This window comes from Bactrocera dorsalis, chromosome 6, assembly GCF_023373825.1.
Source record: "Bactrocera dorsalis isolate Fly_Bdor chromosome 6, ASM2337382v1, whole genome shotgun sequence".
Taxonomy (NCBI): domain Eukaryota; kingdom Metazoa; phylum Arthropoda; class Insecta; order Diptera; family Tephritidae; genus Bactrocera; species Bactrocera dorsalis.
In genome coordinates, this window is record NC_064308.1 from 32,725,760 (window position 1) to 32,745,553 (window position 19,794).

The window sequence follows — 19,794 nt, forward strand, 5'->3', positions numbered from 1 at the left end:
TATGGAATGGCCAAAATAGTACAGGGACAAAATTAATTCAGTTTAATATTAGCACTACTTTAGATAATAAGACATATTTTAACCATGACCAAGAAATAAAAAGGTGCGTGGAGTCCCTACGCGCGGAAGAAGTTATACTTCTTAGTGATATTCAGAAGCAAAATGCGAAACAATCATACATACATATATTATGTCGTTTGCACATTTGTCTGTATGTTTGCGAAAGCAAATGTTCTACAAAAGCATATTTCTATACTTAAACAAAATTATTAGAACCATCGTATGTTGCTTATGTACATGCATAACAAAACAATACTTAAGTCAGTGCAACCTAAGTGTCAATGGTGATGTTGGTGGTAAGCGCTTGGAAAGTCAAGATGCTACCACGGGTTCGAATTGCGACAGAATAAATTTTTAATTTTTTGCTTTTAACATCGTATACTATACAAATAAATATTTTTCTTACTAATAGAAATTAAATTTATCACAGCAATATTATGTATATGTATATTATGTATATTGCTGTGATAAATTTAATTTCCATTAGTAAGAAAAATATTTATTTGTATAGTATACGACGTTAAAAGGCATACATCTTCTATCCTATCTTGTGTCTCTGCACATGCTCATATGAGTGTATGTATATTCATACATACTTATATGTACATATATTTGCATACATTGTCAAACAAATAATGCACAAGCATACAAACATACATATGCGTACACATATGAATATGTCACCAACAAAAAATTGATCTTCACAAGACAATATGGCAGCCAAATTGGCGAAGAACAAGTGTAGTACATTTTACAACAAAAACGATTTCATTCATGAACGCAGGCGCAAATTCCATAAGCGATCTCGCTTCAATTATAAAAACAGAGGCCGTAACATCTCCCCGAGTATGCCTTTGCCAACAAGTCGTCTTTTCGCGACGGTGGCAAAAGCTAAAAATCATAAATTGCACAACTTTCTGGTGCTTCTCGCAAAAATCTGCGTCGATATGTATTCACGATCATACGTATACATATTTACGCATGTTTGTAGGCGAAGCTGCTACAGCGGCAAGGGGTGACAATCGGCGGCCATTACTTTACTTATGCCATAGAAATTCTATTGCTACGAATATGGAAATGACAAGGAAATAATGCAAATATGCATATTTCTAAAGGTCATTAATTTCTTTGAAGGAATGAAAGGAATGAATGATCCTGAGAAGTATAGTCTTAACTTTTCAACGGCCAACGCAGAGCATTTCAACCAAAAGGAATTTATTCATTAAAATCACCACTCAGAAGTCGTTTTATCCGTTGTAAGCGAACGATTTTCGAAGAAACATCATTTCTAATATGCCACAAGACAAAATTAGAAATGAACTTCTTAAACCTCACGCTGTCAGATAAAACGATATACCTCGTCATCGCGGGTCAATTTCCAAAAAATGTCAATGAAGACTAACTACAGAAATGATCCTGTAAAGTATAGCCTTAATTTTTCAGCGGCCAACGCAGAGTATTTCAACCAAAAGATACGCAAAATAGTTGAGAATTAGCAGAAATGAAAGAGAAACGAAAGAAAAAGAAGTATAACTTCAATAATGCACAAGCATACAAACATACATATGCGCACACATGTGAATATGTCACCAACCAAAAATTGAAACATTGTTCTACAAAAACAACAACAGCATAAGTATGGCAACATTGTGTTGTTGGCAGAAAAGCCGAGCTGTGCCGAAAGAAACGAACAAACGATCGCCGATTGTCACCGCTTCGCTTGCTGCTCGAACATCTTCGCAGACAAGGTTGCGTTAGATTCATATTGAGCAAGGTTGCGCAACCTGAATCTTTCGCAACCTTTTCCGAACTCGTATAAGAAGTATAACTTCAAAAAATCGAATTATAAATTTTCTAATATACAAGAAATATACAAATTCCTAATTCCTGTTGAGGAACGCCCTTTACAATTTTTAAGCTATGCTATTCTTTTAGTAATAAAACAAGAAGCCGATCAGGAATATGAAATGGAAGTACAGCGACTCCAAACATAGCGCCTTTGGAATGAGGACATTTCATTTTAACAGAGTGGAGAGTTATCATATTCGCGAACACAAATATATCAACATATTCTTATCAGCTATAAACATAAAAATATGTATCATGACATATACATATTGTATAATAATGTACGAGTATTGTAGTTATTAGTAGCAGATACATATGAACTTATCTAAATGTATTTATCAGCTTAAAATAAGAACACGACAGAACAACATGCACGTTCTGTCGATAGTACAAATAGTTGTAAGCAAACCTAATGTAATTTCCTTCGGAACTAGTCAATAAAAAAGTGTAGCATTGATAACAAGGAGCGAGCAGAGCCGCGGGTTTAGGCTAGTATACAATATAGTACGAAAAGACAACCACCTTTGGTCGAAATCTTATCCTTTAGGGACTACCTAACCAAATTTTATGCATAACATTATTTTGACTTTCTTATATTAAGTTGTGAAAATGTGCGAAATGCGGCTACAACCTTATATCCCACTTTAATTTCCATTTCTTTCTTTCGCTTTACCCATACATCGAGAGACAATAGCGTTATCGAAAATAACTTCTCTACACAAAATGATTTTAAGGCTTGCGATCTGACGTCGAAAAATTGTTAAAATCGGACCTTAACTTTTCAAGACTTCAGTTACCGAATATAAGGACCTCAGTTTCTACAATTGATTGAATGAAAAATATGACGTCATTCTTAAATAGAGATCAAAAATGAGGATCAAATGAAAAATTAGTGAACGCTCAAAACCGAGCCAAGCGCAAAGCTGATTTCGATCAGCGCTATTCAATTTTAGGTAGCTCAGAGTGAAGAGACTCAGGTCTGAGTTCTGGGCATACTTTGCTATTATACTAAAAAGTGTCGCTAAGCGAAATGTGGGGTCCTTCACAATTTTTTTTCTCATGGTGAATGTTTTATGATATTATGAATTACATTTTATATTTTACGTTATTTAAATACAATAAAGTGAAGTTTTTTGGCGCGATATATTTAGGAAGTAAGAAAACACTTGTTTAAATAAAGAACGAAAAATGTTCACGAAATTAACGGAAACAGCAACTGTGTGAGTAAAGTAAAAATAAATATACCCACTGAGAACAGTGTACTTTCAGTATGTTTTTATTCTTTCATGAAACAAGATATTCCGTGCCATTTTTATTAATTTTAAATATATTGTATTACGATTAAAAGAAATATGTAAGAACGTAACTAAAGGGTGATTTTTTAAGAGCTTGATAACTTTTTTTAAAAAAAAAACGCATAAAATTTGCAAAATCTCATCGGTTCTTTATTTGAAACGTTAGATTGGTTCATGACATTTACTTTTTGAAGATAATTTCATTTAAATGTTGACCGCGGCTGCGTCTTAGGTGGTCCATTCGGAAAGTCCAATTTTGGGCAACTTTTTCGAGCATTTCGGCCGGAATAGCCCGAATTTCTTCGGAAATGTTGTCTTCCAAAGCTGGAATAGTTGCTGGCTTATTTCTGTAGACTTTAGACTTGACGTAGCCCCACAAAAAATAGTCTAAAGGCGTTAAATCGCATGATCTTGGTGGCCAACTTACGGGTCCATTTCTTGAGATGAATTGTTGTCCGAAGTTTTCCCTCAAAATGGCCATAGAATCGCGAGCTGTGTGGCATGTAGCGCCATCTTGTTGAAACCACATGTCACCAAGTTCAGTTCTTCCATTTTTGGCAACAAAAAGTTTGTTAGCATCGAACGATAGCGATCGCCATTCACCGTAACGTTGCGTCCAACAGCATCTTTGAAAAAATACGGTCCAATGATTCCACCAGCGTACAAACCACACCAAACAGTGCATTTTTCGGGATGCATGGGCAGTTCTTGAACGGCTTCTGGTTGCTCTTCACCCCAAATGCGGCAATTTTGCTTATTTACGTAGCCATTCAACCAGAAATGAGCCTCATCGCTGAACAAAATTTGTCGATAAAACACATTTCGAACCGAACACTGATTTTGGTAATAAAATTCAATGATTTGCAAGCGTTGCTCGTTAGTAAGTCTATTCATGATGAAATGTCAAAGCATACTGAGCATCTTTCTCTTTGACACCATGTCTGAAATCCCACGTGATCTGTCAAATACTAATGCATGAAAATCCTAACCTCAAAAAAATCACCCGTTAGTTTAACTTTATTATGACTTAATAATCTAAAAAAACACAAAATATAATTAGTTACACCAAAATGCGTTCATAATCATAAAGAATTTCGTGCAGAGCACATTTGCTTTAGCGGCATTTCCATATGGGATGTTATTTTGACCCTGTACGTACAATGACCTATGTAAATATATTGTAGGCTTATTTTTATCTCCGGTTTGATAGAGCATAAGTGTACACGTTAAGTGTGTGCAGGACATTTCATAAAAGTCTGTTGCATTTTTATTTCTGTACTATGTAACATTTCAGATAGATCATCGCTACTCTTTCTTTCTCACCTCGTCTGTTGTGACATTTTTACTTTGTCGGCAATAAATTTTTCTTAACGCAAGTATTTTGCCTTTTATATTACTGAAAATATTTTTTTTTTATTAATAATAGTATATATAAAATGAATAACGAACGATGAATTGAGGAAGTGCGAACACGTGAAATATTTTACAATAAAACGTACCTTAGATACCGGTTCTCAGATAGAAAGAAGGGCTTGGGCAAACATAACCCAAGGACCAGAAGCAACCGATTGGTAAATTTATATATATTTTTGTGTTCTTATTAGTTGATTAAATTATGCTTTTATTAGAGGAGCAATGTGAAAAGCGGTGCAGTCCTTACGTGAAATATACGCGAGGAAAAACGGAAGATTGAACCCCTTCCGACAGAGCGGTGCTCATGAGCGACACTTGGCCGTGACTAAAAACCACATGTTAAGACCGTTCGTATATATTTTTTTCATTTTTAATGTATTATAACTATTATTTATTTTTATTATTTTATTGAAATTGCTACACATCGAATATGATGTATATGATTTTGAATATTTGCAAAACTCGCCGCAAACATGGCTGCTGATAGATCCAGAGGAGTTACTGCTGGAGTTGTTAGTATCCATTCTAGTAAGACGGAAACCAAAGCGAACAAACAGCGACGATGACGACAGTTTTAAAGGAGCAGTTCTATTATATAAAGAAATTTGTAAGGATCAGACTTTTCAAAAAGGAAGCGAGATCATTTGGCCTAATGTTGATGTAATAGTAATAATATGAGCCAAGCTAAGCAGATGAAAGTCATTCAGGTGCTCACCGATAATTTAATGGTCATACAAGCGGAGTGAGGGAGTCATATCTGAATGAATTTTAATTTAACCATGTCCGTCTGGCTGACTGTCTGTTCGTACGTATGCCTGTCCGTCTGAATATAATCGAACTAGTCCTTTAGTTGTTAGATCTGAATTGTTGCAAAAGTTTTCTTCTAAATTAAAGTTAACTTTATTTTGTTTTTAACTTATTTATTATAGTTTTAAGAATTTGTGTTTGTCCTTGACTGAATTACCTTTTTCCTTTGTACCTGCATAGCAGATATACATATGTATAAATATAATCAGTTTTAACAATAGCATAAGAAAATATCATTGAAATTGTACTTTTATATACACGTATACATGTATATGCTCTAAATGTTTTGGAAAAGAAATTAAATAAAAATAAAATAATTATGTATACATCTTATTTTTAAGGTATGACTAGTTAGCGTGTTCATGTCTTTGTTGAAAAGAAACCGCTCTTTGGTTTACATACATTCCATGCCCTGCGCTGTCTACTTCTACAAATGTATATGGACAATACCAACGTTTATGGTCATTTAGAATTAAATTATGCAGAACCTTGCCCGATAGCACATTTGTTTCGCAATTCTGTGGGCCAAAATCTATGACCTTTCGCAGAACACGCCAAGAAGCAATTAAAAATATCAAATATATTTTTTATTACTTGCCGAGCTCGCGATAACCGGTAGCTTTGTTTCGTGGTAGCTGGGGCCGGGATAAAGTCGTATTAAATTATACTTTAATGGTGGCACTACGTCTTCTACCAAAAATGTGGAAAATTTGTTTCGGATTCATTTCATAATGGAATTCTTGACCAAGCAAAACAATACTTTGAGAAACTTAAAATAATTATATATTAAAATGTTTGAAATCATTTAGTATTACCTCCATCATTTTGCTGCCAATGCCAGCAGAGGTAAACTTACTACTGTGATCCAATTAAAAGGTGAATTTTGTACATTTCATCTCCTTCAAAGTAATCCCCTCCTGCTGCAATACACTTATGCCAACGAATTTTCTAGTCATCACACCACTTGGAAAATTCTCAGTCGTGATGGTCATCAGAGCTTTCTTCGATTCAGCTTTTTTATCCTTAATTGAGTCAAAACGGTGTCCTCGGAGTGGTCATGTGAATTTGCTGAATAGCCAGAAGTTACACGAAGGTATGTAAGTAAGGCGAATGTGGTGGTAGCGGCACGATATTAGTTGAGAATGTGGCGAAATGATCACGCACTTTTTTGTTTAATACATTCAGACATAGTAAAAATCGAAATATTCACTGTTAGAGCTTCACAAACTCGACGTATATCTCAAATACTAATTGACGTGAAATTTAGAATAGATCTCACAAACAGTACTACCAACTTCCAGAAAAAATGCACCTTTCAATTTGATCACAGTAGTACACCTAGCATTATAAGCTGTCATTATTTATAGTGAACAATAAACCCTTTTTTGTGGACGAATAATGTCTATATGCTTCCCGTTAATCAACCCAACACAATTGAGTATATCTTACGGTTTTAAAAAATCAGCAGCACTATGCATGTATTGTGCGGTAGTCGACTCGGTAAGATAATTCGAAGCCCAAAATATTTCGGATGTTTCAAGTCCGATATTCCGCATTGTTGTTTTGTCAAATTTATGCATAGAGGTAACATCCTCAAAGGGTGTTCCGTGAGGGAGATACCTAGAATATAAATTAAAAATATGCATATGTGAATGACACATATATATGTATATATATATAGATGTATATTTATAACCATTTACTTACATTAATAAAGGGTGATTTTTTAAGAGCTTGATAACTTTTAAAAAAAAAAAACGCATAAAATTTGCAAAATCTCATCGGTTCTTTATTTGAAACGTTAGATTGGTTCATGACATTTACTTTTTGAAGATAATTTCATTTAAATGTTGACCGCGGCTGCGTCTTAGGTGGTCCATTCGGAAAGTCCAATTTTGGGCAACATTTTCGAGCATTTCGGCCGGAATAGCCCGAATTTCTTCGGAAATGTTGTCTTCCAAAGCTGGAATAGTTGCTGGCTTATTTCTGTAGACTTTAGACTTGACGTAGCCCCACAAAAAATAGTCTAAAGGCGTTAAATCGCATGATCTTGGTGGCCAACTTACGGGTCCATTTCTTGAGATGAATTGTTGTCCGAAGTTTTCCCTCAAAATGGCCATAGAATCGCGAGCTGTGTGGCATGTAGCGCCATCTTGTTGAAACCACATGTCAACCAAGTTCAGTTCTTCCATTTTTGGCAACAAAAAGTTTGTTAGCATCGAACGATAGCGATCGCCATTCACCGTAACGTTGCGTCCAACAGCATCTTTGAAAAAATACGGTCCAATGATTCCACCAGCGTACAAACCACACCAAACAGTGCATTTTTCGGGATGCATGGGCATTTCTTGAACGGCTTCTGGTTGCTCTTCACCCCAAATGCGGCAATTTTGCTTATTTACGTAGCCATTCAACCAGAAATAAGCCTCATCGCTGAACAAAATTTGTCGATAAAAAAGCGGATTTTCTGCCAACTTTTCTAGGGCCCATTCACTGAAAATTCGACGTTGTGGCAGATCGTTCGGCTTCAGTTCTTGCACGAGCTGTATTTTATACGGTTTTACACCAAGATCTTTGCGTAAAATCTTCCATGTGGTCGAATAACACAAACCCAATTGCTGCGAACGGCGACGAATCGACATTTCACGGTCTTCAGCCACACTCTCAGAAACAGACGCAATATTCTCTTCTGTACGCACTGTACGCATTCGTGTGGTTGGTTTAATGTCCAATAAAGTAAACTGAGTGCGAAGCTTGGTCACAATCGCATTAATTGTTTGCTCACTTGGTCGATTATGTAGACCATAAATCGGACGTAAAGCGCGAAACACATTTCGAACCGAACACTGATTTTGGTAATAAAATTCAATGATTTGCAAGCGTTGCTCGTTAGTAAGTCTATTCATGATGAAATGTCAAAGCATACTGAGCATCTTTCTCTTTGACACCATGTCTGAAATCCCACGTGATCTGTCAAATACTAATGCATGAAAATCCTAACCTCAAAAAAATCACCCGTTATAATAACAATCGCTCCTGTACACTATCTTTTTGTTTCGTGTCTTTAAAAACGGACTTCAAATATTTAATATTATAGTATATTATAAACTGGCCGGTTAATCCGAGTTTTGATTTCCGTCTGTATTTGCAGGATGACCGGCGGCGTTTGCGCCTTCTTAACAGAATTCTTCGTTGAAGTCGAAGAATATTTAAAAACTAACAAATCTTGAAATAAATTTTTCAATGGCATTTCACATTTGTGTACTCTCAAAAAAATTTAAAAAAATCGGGTGGGGCTGTGCCGGGGCACACTGCCGTTGGTTTTAACGTGAAACGTCTATGTTAGCGAATCGCTTTTAAAGTAAAAGGTTGAAAAGAAAACAAGATTGACGCTGTTTTAAGTATTTTAATAAATAATCTATACCAAATTTTGTGAATATATTATATATTATCTAATGTGAAAGTTTTCTATACAAGAACTTGATTACGATCAATCAGTTTGTATGGCAGCTATATGCTATAGTAATCTTATCTGAACAATTTTTTCGGAAATTATGTTATTACCTTAAGTAGTAATCCACACAAAATTTCGTGAATACATCTTGTCAAATGTGAAAGTTTTCGATGCAAGAACTTGATTCCAATCGTTCAGTTTATACGGCAGCTCAAATACCGTTTTGAAGCGTTTGTCCGCTAAACGCCAATGATTTTGCATTGCTTCACTTCTACTGATATTGACATCTCTCAGTTCCGTGGCAGATCTAATAGATATATCCATCGCCTGTTCAATCGTTATGTCCATAAGTATTCCAGTGGTAAAGGTACTCGTGAGGTCGGCAGCAGCAGCTTTGCGACGTTCCCGAAACCGTCTCGCTCGCTCGACGCCGGACATTGGGGTACCTATGCGTGGCCCATAGCCCTCTCTTTGTAACGATAGCCGTAATTCATATTTCTGGTTGGCTCTTGCACGAGCTGAGGCCGACATTGCAAAATTTTTTATATTTATTATCACTTTCTGGCTATTTTAAATATAAATACTGTCCAAATTACACTAATTTTTGTATAAATCAATCGGTTTAAATAAACTTGACAAACACACGAAAGAATCACCGCGTTAGATAGTCGGAGTCACGAGTTACACTGAATAGAAACAAGCGAGAGCACCGGTTTCGCACAGTTAACGCAGTATACCTCCCCCGCCGCCCCGCTCGACCCCGACACGAACTCAATGTCATAACAGCGAGCTGACTATATAAGCGAAATATTCACACCACATTTTTGTTTCTAGAACTAATTGTTTTTTAATTATTAAGGTACGATGATACAGACCTTTTCGTTACGGTCCACTTTTTAAACGTGCTACACGTATGTTTCGGCGCGATTTTAAAGACGTTTCACGCCAAAAAAAAACAGCTGGCTTCTGTACGCTGTGCGAAGTATAGTACAACTGAGCCTATGATTCACATGCATTGTTTGTCTATGCAGTGCAGAATGAAATATCACACAATTTTATACATATTGCCGTTTATTTAGCGAAAAGCCAAAATTCTATTGATCGGTATGGTTAAGGTTATACCATGGCTTTATGGTAGCGCACCACTAATTGGAAATAAAATTGCCCGTAAAGTTGGTTCGATCAGGTTAGAAACATTATCTAAAAACTAAATTATATAAGAAAGTAATTAGCCTTATTAAATGAAAAGAGTCAAGTGGTCAACTAAATATCAAAAATAAAATACGGATTAACGAATCATAAATGATCCCAATATATACAAAGTGCCTTCCAAAGTAAACAGGACTTAAAAAAAACAGAACAAATGTTTTTTTCGGAAAAATCAGTTTATTTTATTCAAAAAAGTGCCCTTCTGCTTCAATTCAACTTTTTGCACGGTCCAAACGAATGTCGAACGAGTATTTTATCTCGTTGGCCGGTATGGCCGCCAATATGCCGGCACAAGCCTTTTGAATGTTTCGAGAAAAACGTGTTTAAAAACGTGAGTCTACATACCTACCGGGCTAGGTACTGCGTCCCTAAAGTAACTGTAGCTCTTAAAATAATATTAATTTTTAAAAATCCTTTGGAGGATATGTTCTTAAGGGTCTAAATTTTAAATATATGAAAAAAAATCGAATTTTTCAAAATTCTAGAGTAGAATACCCCCTTAAATTAATATAAGTAGTTTATAGAAACTAAATACAAATTTTATTAAAACGTTTTTTGATGCCAGTAGAAGTATTTCTCCACTAAGAAAGGAAAGTAACATACTAAGTGCTACAGACGGGATTTAACCATCTGGTATGGTTTGTTTGATTCGCTACTCTCAAACTTTTGGGATATCGAATCCAGCTGTAGTATACTTATATTGTATATTATATACATCTACACATACTTAGATATATACCCTGCTACCATTCCGCAATCTATATATACCCAATGAACATTTTTGTTGATTCTCAAATTGAGATGCGTTTGAGAATCAACCTTAATTTCAAATCTCAAACGTTTGTTCTCTAAGTCATTTCAATTTGAAAACAAAGCCATTCTCAAACAAAAAGGCACATTTTTAATATGAAATTTTTCTTTGTTCTCAATTTGAAAATGTCAAAATCTCAAACATTTTCTCAAATATGAAACGAGAGGAATGGAAGGAATTCCAATTACATTAATTGAAGCTGGCACTGATTTAAAAATAAGATCTGGTTGGAATTAAGTTTTGAAATTAATTTTTATTTATATAAAAGTTTATAGAGGTATATTGTACGCAGTACATATACATATATACATAAATTTTATTAAACAATAAATAACATGGTAACGTAACAAAAATTCATTTTTTAATTTAAATTAACGAAAATAATGTACATTCTTAAGATAAGGAAACAAACGAAAAAGTTAATTTCAGTGCAAAACTTAAGAATAATCCAATAACAACTTACAAAATTAAATTTAAAATTGTCGCACAATAATATAAGAACTAATTAATCTACGATTGCCGATGACGTATTCTTTTTGTTTTCGTATTCAATTCTTTTTTTATTCTGTTGCTGGCGTGTTGGAAAAAATTCAATGTAGTCCGCTCGAATTCCATATCCCTGGCAGCGGTAGGGAATTTTTGATGGTATGCCTCTATAATAGAAAAAAATTACAAATAAGAATAAAGCAATAAAATACATATTACGCCTTAATGCTCTTGCCGGTTTTTTCGTCTTCGTTCCTTTCCAGGAGTATATCTGGGCAACATCGTCCGTAAAAACTTTTCGCCAAGCCATTTTAACAAATTTGTTCGAACTGGATGCTATTATCATTTGCAATTCAGCCACCTATAAAAATATATAGACAAATTATTGATATAATAATATAAATGAGAATTTACCAAATCGTTAAATTTTGTTTCGGAAGATTGAATTTTGTCTTCAAAAGTAGCGAAATCATGCGCTTCTGCAAAAGGTTTTTGTGGCAAAATTTTATTTCTTTTTTTTGTAGCATTATGTGAGGTCGATTTAACTTCTTCCAATACTCTCTTCAGAAGCTTTTGAGTTGTATGATGTTCTGAAATTATTGAAATTATCATATGCATATGTACAATAACTATATAAGTATTTGTATGTACCTTTTAACAAATCTTCTACCTTCTTATCCAGACTATCCAGTTTGCTACTTAAGTCGTCAAAATCTACGATTTAATTAAAATGTTAGAACCACTTCAACGATATTGTATTAACTACTTACTTGATTTAGTGGTTTGCTCACATCCAATCGATATAAACGAGCTATTGAAATCCATCTAATTGTGAATAAGAGGAATAAATACATATTGACTACATTCAAAATTACTAAGCAAGATCATTTTTTGTGATATTTCTTCCGCTAAATGCTGATAGACGCAACTTGAATATGTAAAGCAGAGCAATATCTTATATTAAAGTTTGATGATTTTATTGGTGTAATAAAAAAGTCATTCAAATTGACAACTTCCACGGATGAAATTTTTGATACACCATTTTCCTGTGAAAAATTTATGACTTTAAAAATCTTATTTTTTATGTTGTAAAAATTATCTGGCATTTTTAAGGATAAATAAAATGAATTTGTATTTATTGATTTCATGGGCTGATTTTGCTTTACATTTGCAACCTCAAAATTATCATTACTGAACAAACTTTCCTCAACTAAACGATTATAAATTTGGGCAGCAATATGAGTTTTACTATTACATTTACATTTAAGCTTGGACAAAAAGTTCTCGAACTTAAATGCGCTAATAGATTATAATCCTCCATAATTTAATGCATCAGAATGTAAATGAGTAAGACAGTAGAAGTTAAAAGTTAAGAATGAATCGTCATAAAGTCTAGAAATGTTTTTGACGAATTCACTTAAAAGAATTTTCGCACACTCATTATTTTCAATGCAAGAGGTTTCATTTAATAAAATTCGCATACCCAAACTAAGTAGCAAAAAGGGATTGTACCTTTCAGCGTCTAAAATATCAGCTAGTAAAACAATTCCGGTATATAATAGAAACTGCCTTAGTTCTGTAGCCTTAAAACTCTCAATTTCTTGTAGGGTACGTGGATGTCGAGCATATTCTTTGGGAACGTGATTACTTAAAAAGAATATTTTAGAATTTAATGAATTAATTTGGTCTGGTTTTAAAGAATACAATCTATTTTTGTGCCTAATCCAGCCAAGAAGTAAGCTTTTCATGACACCTAAACACACCACATGCATATAGTCATATGGAAATGACTTCACAATGTCGATTGGTAACTTTTCAATAGCTATTTGGTCCAATATTTTAGATTGATTTACATTACTTCGTGGGCGAAAATCTGCATCTGTTCTATTAGGATAGATTTCACTACGGAAAATTATCCGGTGTCCAACAGATTCGCCTTTTTGAGTGCATTTTATGCAACAAAAAAAGCCAAAGTGTCCTTTAACACCCAATACATAGGATCTTGCTGGGGCATCACAAATAAAAGACCGACAATAAATTGAAAAATGTATACCATTGAAGTTTAAACAATGTTCTAATAAGTACAACAACTCATCCACAAATCGTTGCAAGAAGATGTTCGGGCAAAGTGCCTTACAATTTCGGCAATATGCTCCCACAACCATGACAACTGGTTCCCCATTTACATTTATTAAAATAGGCCAAGTTTGCAAATTAGAACTTTTTGCGAGTGGAAGGCCATCAATATTAATGTTGAGGTGAATTTCGGTGGAATCAAATGATTTCCTCAATAAAAAATCTGTCAGGGAGTCTTCTAAGCCGTAGTGAACATACTCTCCTGTTACCATTTTCTCTATGGGTGGAATCTTAGAAGTACACTTTAAAGTTCGTGCATCCTTTGGAATATCTCTAATATACGAGGGCTGTCCGATAAATAACCGACCTAACCATGATGCACGCGACTTTTTCAAATTTTTTTTTTTTTATTTTTCTACATAGTCTCCTTGTAACTCCACACACTTCTCCCAGCGATGCTCCCATCTCTGCAACCCTTCCAGATAGTACTTGGCGTCTTTGTCTGCAAAATACGAGTTCACGAAAGAGATTGCCTCCTCATTTGACGAAAATCTCTGGCCGCCGAGCGCAGTTTTAAGTTGAAGAAACAAAAAAAAGTCGCTTGGTGCTAGATCCGGTGAATAAGGTGGATGGTCAAGCAGTTCGAACCGCAATTCGTGGATGTTCGCCATGGGGACTGTTGAGGTGTGAGATGGTGAGTTGTCTTGGTGGAACAAGACTTTCTTTTTTTGCAAATGTGGCCGATTTTTCGAAATTTCTTCCTTTAGCTTGCCCAATAATGATGCGTAGTATGCTCCTGTTATAGTTTTTCCTTTTTCAAGATAGTCGATAAAAATAATTCCATGGCTGTCCCAAAAAACACTCGCCATCACTTTCCCAGCCGAATACACAGCTTTAGGTTTTTTTGGGGCTGGTTCCCCCTTTTCAATCCACTGTTTAGATTGGTTTTTTGTTTTGGGCGTATAATGATGAATCCAAGTTTCGTCTACAATTATCAATCGGCGCCAAAACTCGGTCTTATTGCCTCTAAACTGAGCCAACAGAGCGCTGGAAATGTTCATGCGCGCACGTTTGTGGTCTAGCGTAAGCAAACGCGGCACCCAAAGCGCGGACAGCTTTCTCATGCCCTAATCTTGGTTTAATATGTGACAAACAGTTTCTTTTGACATCTTCATAACCTCAGCTATTTCCCTAACTTTAATCCGGCGGTCGTCTAGTACCAATTGATGAACTTTAGCGATGTTATCGTTAGTGGTTACAGTTTTTGGACGCCCAGGACGTGCATCATCTTCCAAGCTCCTGCGACCACGTTTAAATTAAGCTGCCCAAAATTTTACGGTGGTAAACGATGGTGCAGAGTCACCATACACAGAGTCCAACTCATCTTTGATTTGTGAAGGCGTATTGCCTTTCAAAAATAAAAATTTAATTACAGCTCGATATTCAATTTTTTCCATTTTGGGGAAATCACCGAAATAGACTCACAAAAACGACTGTCAACAGATAATTGCGCAAGATAAATTTCTGAAATTTTGGCGAGTAGCTGCACAATTTGAAGTAGAAACTTTTTTTTCAGATGTGCCGCTAGCTTCACGTTGAGGTCGGTTATTTATCGGACAGCCCTCGTATTTTTGTAGAATTCCTAACAGACTACTAGTTGCAACGGTGGAAATATTAAATTAGACCGCCCACTCCGCTAGCTCTTTCCTAACTGAAGTATTTGTCACGTTTAGGTTGGATTCCTCATATACGGAATCTTCCCTTTCTATATCACATAACTCATATTCCACCCTGTTTAAATGAGTTAAGCCTCCCTTCACTCAACCTGGGCAAACTGGCGCACCATAATTATACATTATTTGTTACGGATCCCGCGCGCTGCACTAATTTGAAGAACTGAAGGAGAATCGGACAAATCGGTTCGTTACCCCCGAACCCGCTTATTTTTATACAACAATTTCAATTGTAACTTTAATAACTTTTTACAAAAAGAAATTAAACTTTAATAACTTTAATAAATCGCATTTTGTTCTTATGAATTGTACTTAATCTGAATGTAAGTGTTTTACCCATCTAAATGGTGGTGGGTGTTCCCACTAATTAGGCAAGCAATTAATCATGGTCTTTCGAGCCGGATCACAATTAAGGAAATTTCGAATGTTAGGGAAATTAAGGAAATTTCGAATGTTAGGGAAACTTCCCCCTATAACAAACAAAACTCCAGAAGATCAGTATTGTGAAGACTTCTCTAAAGCCACAACTACTCGATCAAATAATGGCCAGTACGTCGTACGACAACCAATAGAGCCACAATTTTCTAATACTCCACAAATTGGTATAAAAAACCACGCCAGAGTTACCTCTACCAGTCCAAATTATTAAAACAACATACAACTTTTCGGCCCCGCAGGATGGCTTTCGCCAATAATGAAAAAATAATTCTGAACAAATCCTAGAGCGGAGGCGGACTACTAAACGCCAAATTAGTACGTACTAAAAATAAAATATACACAATAGTATCAAAAAGTCGAAAAATCGACATTTTCATACATTTTAAAATACACACAATATCAAAAGGAAGTCAAGGGATCACCATACTCCCAATGCGATACAGTGACCCACCTAGACTTAACAAAAGCAAAGGTAGCTCTTATCGCACCTACATTAGCGCTTCTCATAAGGGTAGTTGGTGAGAGTCTGTTGTACAACTTGAACCTACTACTTAAAAAATTATAATTATAATGAAGCCGTTCGCAATTACCGGCCACTCTCCCGCAAGATCCCTCTTTTGTCACAGGTCTAACATCAGGGCTAAGGAGTACCCATTCTGGCCATATCTGTCCAGGCGTGGAGTTACTATCATAAATTAAATATCATACAAAAATTGCAACCATTGCCAATAACATAAAAAAAAACCAAACAATAAATAATCCGCATAATAAATCGATAAGTCGTCAATAAAGTCAAAAAAACCCGCAAAATAAAGTTGCTCCTCTTAAGCATCTATTTGCATTTTAAAATTCATATTCAAATATGTATGTACATGTGATATATTTTAAACCAAAAGTTGTTTTGTGCACACCCGAATAAATATGAGAATATTACAACGCCATTATTCATCCATAAAATCCATGCTACTCCATCAGCAGTACGGCGAAATACGTGCAACAGCATATGCGTAGAATACTAGGCAAAATATTTGCCTAGGGGGCCCAGGATGTTTAAATGAGTTAAGCCTCCCCCTCACTCAACCTGGGAAAACTGGCGCACTCTAATGGAACACTGCGCAGTACACCACATCCGATGACACCATACTCAAACATCAGCGCATAACACAACACCAACACAACTCACCACACCTATACATCAACTTCATCAACAAAAAGGATGGACAAATTGACAGCATACACATTCGTCATTAGGGGTGTCCATTGCGGAAATACATCGATTTTTTTTCCGATTCAATGCATCGAATATATACATCGATGGTGTTCGATGCATCGTTTAAGAAACATCGATGTTTTTTCAAAATCGAGTGTTTTTTTTTTAAATTTAAGAAAATGGAATTATAAATAATAGAATTATAATAATAAAAATAATGTCATTCTTTATTAATACCAATATTCCTTAGGGATAGTTTGCAAAAATAAAAGCTTGTTTAATCTCTTGCCTTTAAGCCTATTTCTCTGCTGAGTTACGATTTGGGCCGCTTTTGAAAACAGTCGCTCTGACGGGACTGACGTTCCCACCATGGTCAGATATTTATATGCGATTGGCTTCAATTGTGGGAGCTGTATCTCCAAGTCCTTCCAAATTTCCAATGGGTTTTCAGTGAGTCTACCCACTGGGCAACGTAGATATATGGCCAGCTCATCAGAAATAGTGTCATCGGCCTTTGACAATTTCCAACTTTTATGGACTAGCTTGTGGTGGTCCTCCCACAATGAATAGTTATCCTCATTTTTATCAGAAAGTTCCGATGACTCCGAATCTTTGGTCGTGTTGTGGGCTGCGGCTTTCATGAGATCTTTTACTTTTCCTACAGCAGCAGAGCATGCAAGCGGATCCGTAAAATGCATTTTCTTGAATCTGGGGTCCAATACCGTGGCTATAGCGAGGGGAGTTACGTTTTCGATGACACCCATTCTCTTCTGAATCTCCTTAAGAACCAGAGACTGTAGCTCTTTGGCAATCGAGTCGTCGAAGCTCAGAGGCTTAATTTTTAAAACGAGGCAATGAATAAGTGGTATTACTTTGCTGCTAGTGCAATACTTATCACCTGAGACCTCCTTCGTAGCAGCTTCTATTGGACGTAGTACCTGTAGAACTGAACTTAGATGTGCAAGTTCTGACGCATGCAGCATAGCTGGTGCATTTTTGTGTCTGATGATTATATTGTTAACAATCTCACGAAGTTCGATGAATCGCTCAATCATATAATATGTGCTATTCCATCTAGTAGGCACCTGTTGAATTAATTTAGTTTCGTCTGAGGTTGATTTACGGAGTTCGTTGCTTGCTATGTTGCTCTGTTTAAACCACGTCACAACATCTTTGACTTTGCTTATTAACTCGCGTAGTGGTTTGCATTGTTCTATTGAATTTTGTGCAACCAAGTTTAAAATATGAGCAAAACAAGGTATGTGCTTTTTACCAAAGGCTAGCTCTACAGCTTTCACCATATTTGGTGCATTGTCCGTCACCACAGCCGAAATTTGGTCTTTGTCAATACTCCATTCGTCGCAAGTGTTCAGCAGCATTTCAGCAATGTGTTGTGATGTATGGCGTTCATTTGATTGGCTTACTCCCAGAGTGATAGAAAACAACTCACTGCCAACACCGAAATGAGCTGTGACTCCAAGAAAGCTCCTCATGGACATCGATTCTGACCACATGTCAGTTGTCAAAGTCAGATTTTCAATGCCCGACAACTTTTCACGGATGATTCCTGATAGGGCGGCGTATTTGTCATCAACCCAACGAGTGAGTGTTGTTTTATTGGGAAGTTTATAACGCGGCTCAATCACTTTAAGGAAATTGCGAAAGCCTTCGTTCTCTACAATAGGAAATGGCTGATTATCCTTACACACCATATATACTAAGGCATTATTAATTTTAATAGTTTTGTCACCATTGGCCGAGAAAGCATAAATCTCTTCAAAACTAGCTTGAATAGTTTTTTGGCGTTTTGGTGGACCAACAGTTTTATTTTCAGGTTCTTTCAAGGCGTCACTTCTATCTGCTTCTTTAGTGGGTTCCTTTATAGATTTAAAACTTGTTGAGGGTAAAGAATCCGTAATTTTTGTTGAGCCATCATCGGTAAGCTCTCGGAAAGCTGCCTTATGAATATTTTTTAGGTGCCCCATCAGGTTGGTTGTATTTCCGCATGATTTAATGTTTTTTCGGCAAAGTCTGCACTTTGCCAAGTTGTTTCCTTCTTCTTTGTCATAAAACTTCCATACGCCGCTTTTTTTTGGAGCCATAATGTTTGTTTTTCTAAAACAACAATATTAAATTCCATACAAAAAAAACATCAACTTATTCCATTACGATACTTACTTTTCCAATCAATTCCGTATTAAGATAATAGTAAAAATTTATATTTTATTCTTTTCCACACTTTTATTTTGTTAAACGTTTACACAATGTTTCCAAGTAAAAGCCCGGCAAAAAAAGTTATCCGATGTTTCTTGAAAATACATCGATGCATCGAATACATCGAATGCCTTTGAAAACATCGGATTTTTTCGATGCATCGGAAAGGAAACATCGATTTTTTCGATGCATCGATGTATATCGGACATCCCTATTCGTCATAGACTCTTCACATCAACATTTCGCTTATGCACTGCGCCGCGTTAGGACTCTACCATAATTATACATTATTCGTTACCGATCCCGCGCGCTGCACTAATTTGAAGAACCGAAGGAGAAGCGGACAAATCGGTTCGTTACCCGCGAACCCGCTTATTTTTATACAACAATTTCAATTGTAACTTTAATAACTTTTTACAAAAAGAAATTAAACTTTAGTAACTTTAATAAATCGCATTTTGTTCTTATAAATTGTACTTAATCTGAGTGTAAGTGTTTTACCCATCTAATTGGTGGTGGGTGTTCCCACTAATTAGGCAAGCAATTAATCACACCCTATTGGAAGTAGGACTTTTCTTCATAGCCGCATCTACACCTGGGATCTCCAGGCTTTTATTTTTCCCTACTCCATCACTATCTGTGAGCAAGTCAAATATCTGCCTCACTTCACTTTTTATTTTCTTTGTAGTATGCATTTTCTGTTCGAAATATCACAATTATAACAAATATTTATAATATTT

General features: G+C 35.7%; 2 protein-coding genes and 1 pseudogene across 4 annotated transcripts; all 3 read right to left on the bottom strand.

The window, feature by feature from the left end:
* Positions 1–537: 537 nt before the first annotated feature.
* LOC125779362 (uncharacterized) lies at positions 538–17,020 on the bottom strand. Of its 3 annotated transcripts, none has more exons than XM_049460687.1 (4): positions 12,154–17,020; positions 12,035–12,097; positions 11,798–11,973; positions 538–11,744 (listed from the first exon to the last, which is right to left on the bottom strand). In XM_049460687.1, the coding sequence occupies exon 4, from the start codon at positions 8,327–8,329 to the stop codon at positions 7,244–7,246; it is 1,086 nt and encodes a 361-aa protein (XP_049316644.1). In that variant the 5' UTR covers positions 8,330–11,744; positions 11,798–11,973; positions 12,035–12,097; positions 12,154–17,020; the 3' UTR covers positions 538–7,243. The 3 variants fall into 3 exon arrangements, with proteins under 3 accessions (XP_049316644.1, XP_049316643.1, XP_049316642.1); XM_049460686.1 differs by having other exon boundaries at positions 538–11,550; positions 11,603–11,744; positions 12,035–17,020; XM_049460685.1 differs by having other exon boundaries at positions 12,035–17,020.
* Positions 1,291–1,493, bottom strand: LOC125779832 (small nucleolar RNA U3; annotated as a pseudogene).
* Positions 11,737–18,825, bottom strand: LOC125779743 (zinc finger BED domain-containing protein 4-like). Its single transcript, XM_049461014.1, has 4 exons — positions 17,305–18,825; positions 12,154–12,208; positions 12,035–12,097; positions 11,737–11,744 (listed from the first exon to the last, which is right to left on the bottom strand). Exons 1-4 carry the CDS (start codon positions 18,823–18,825, stop codon positions 11,737–11,739), a joined length of 1,647 nt encoding a protein of 548 aa, XP_049316971.1.
* Between the last annotated feature and the right edge of the window lie 969 nt (positions 18,826–19,794).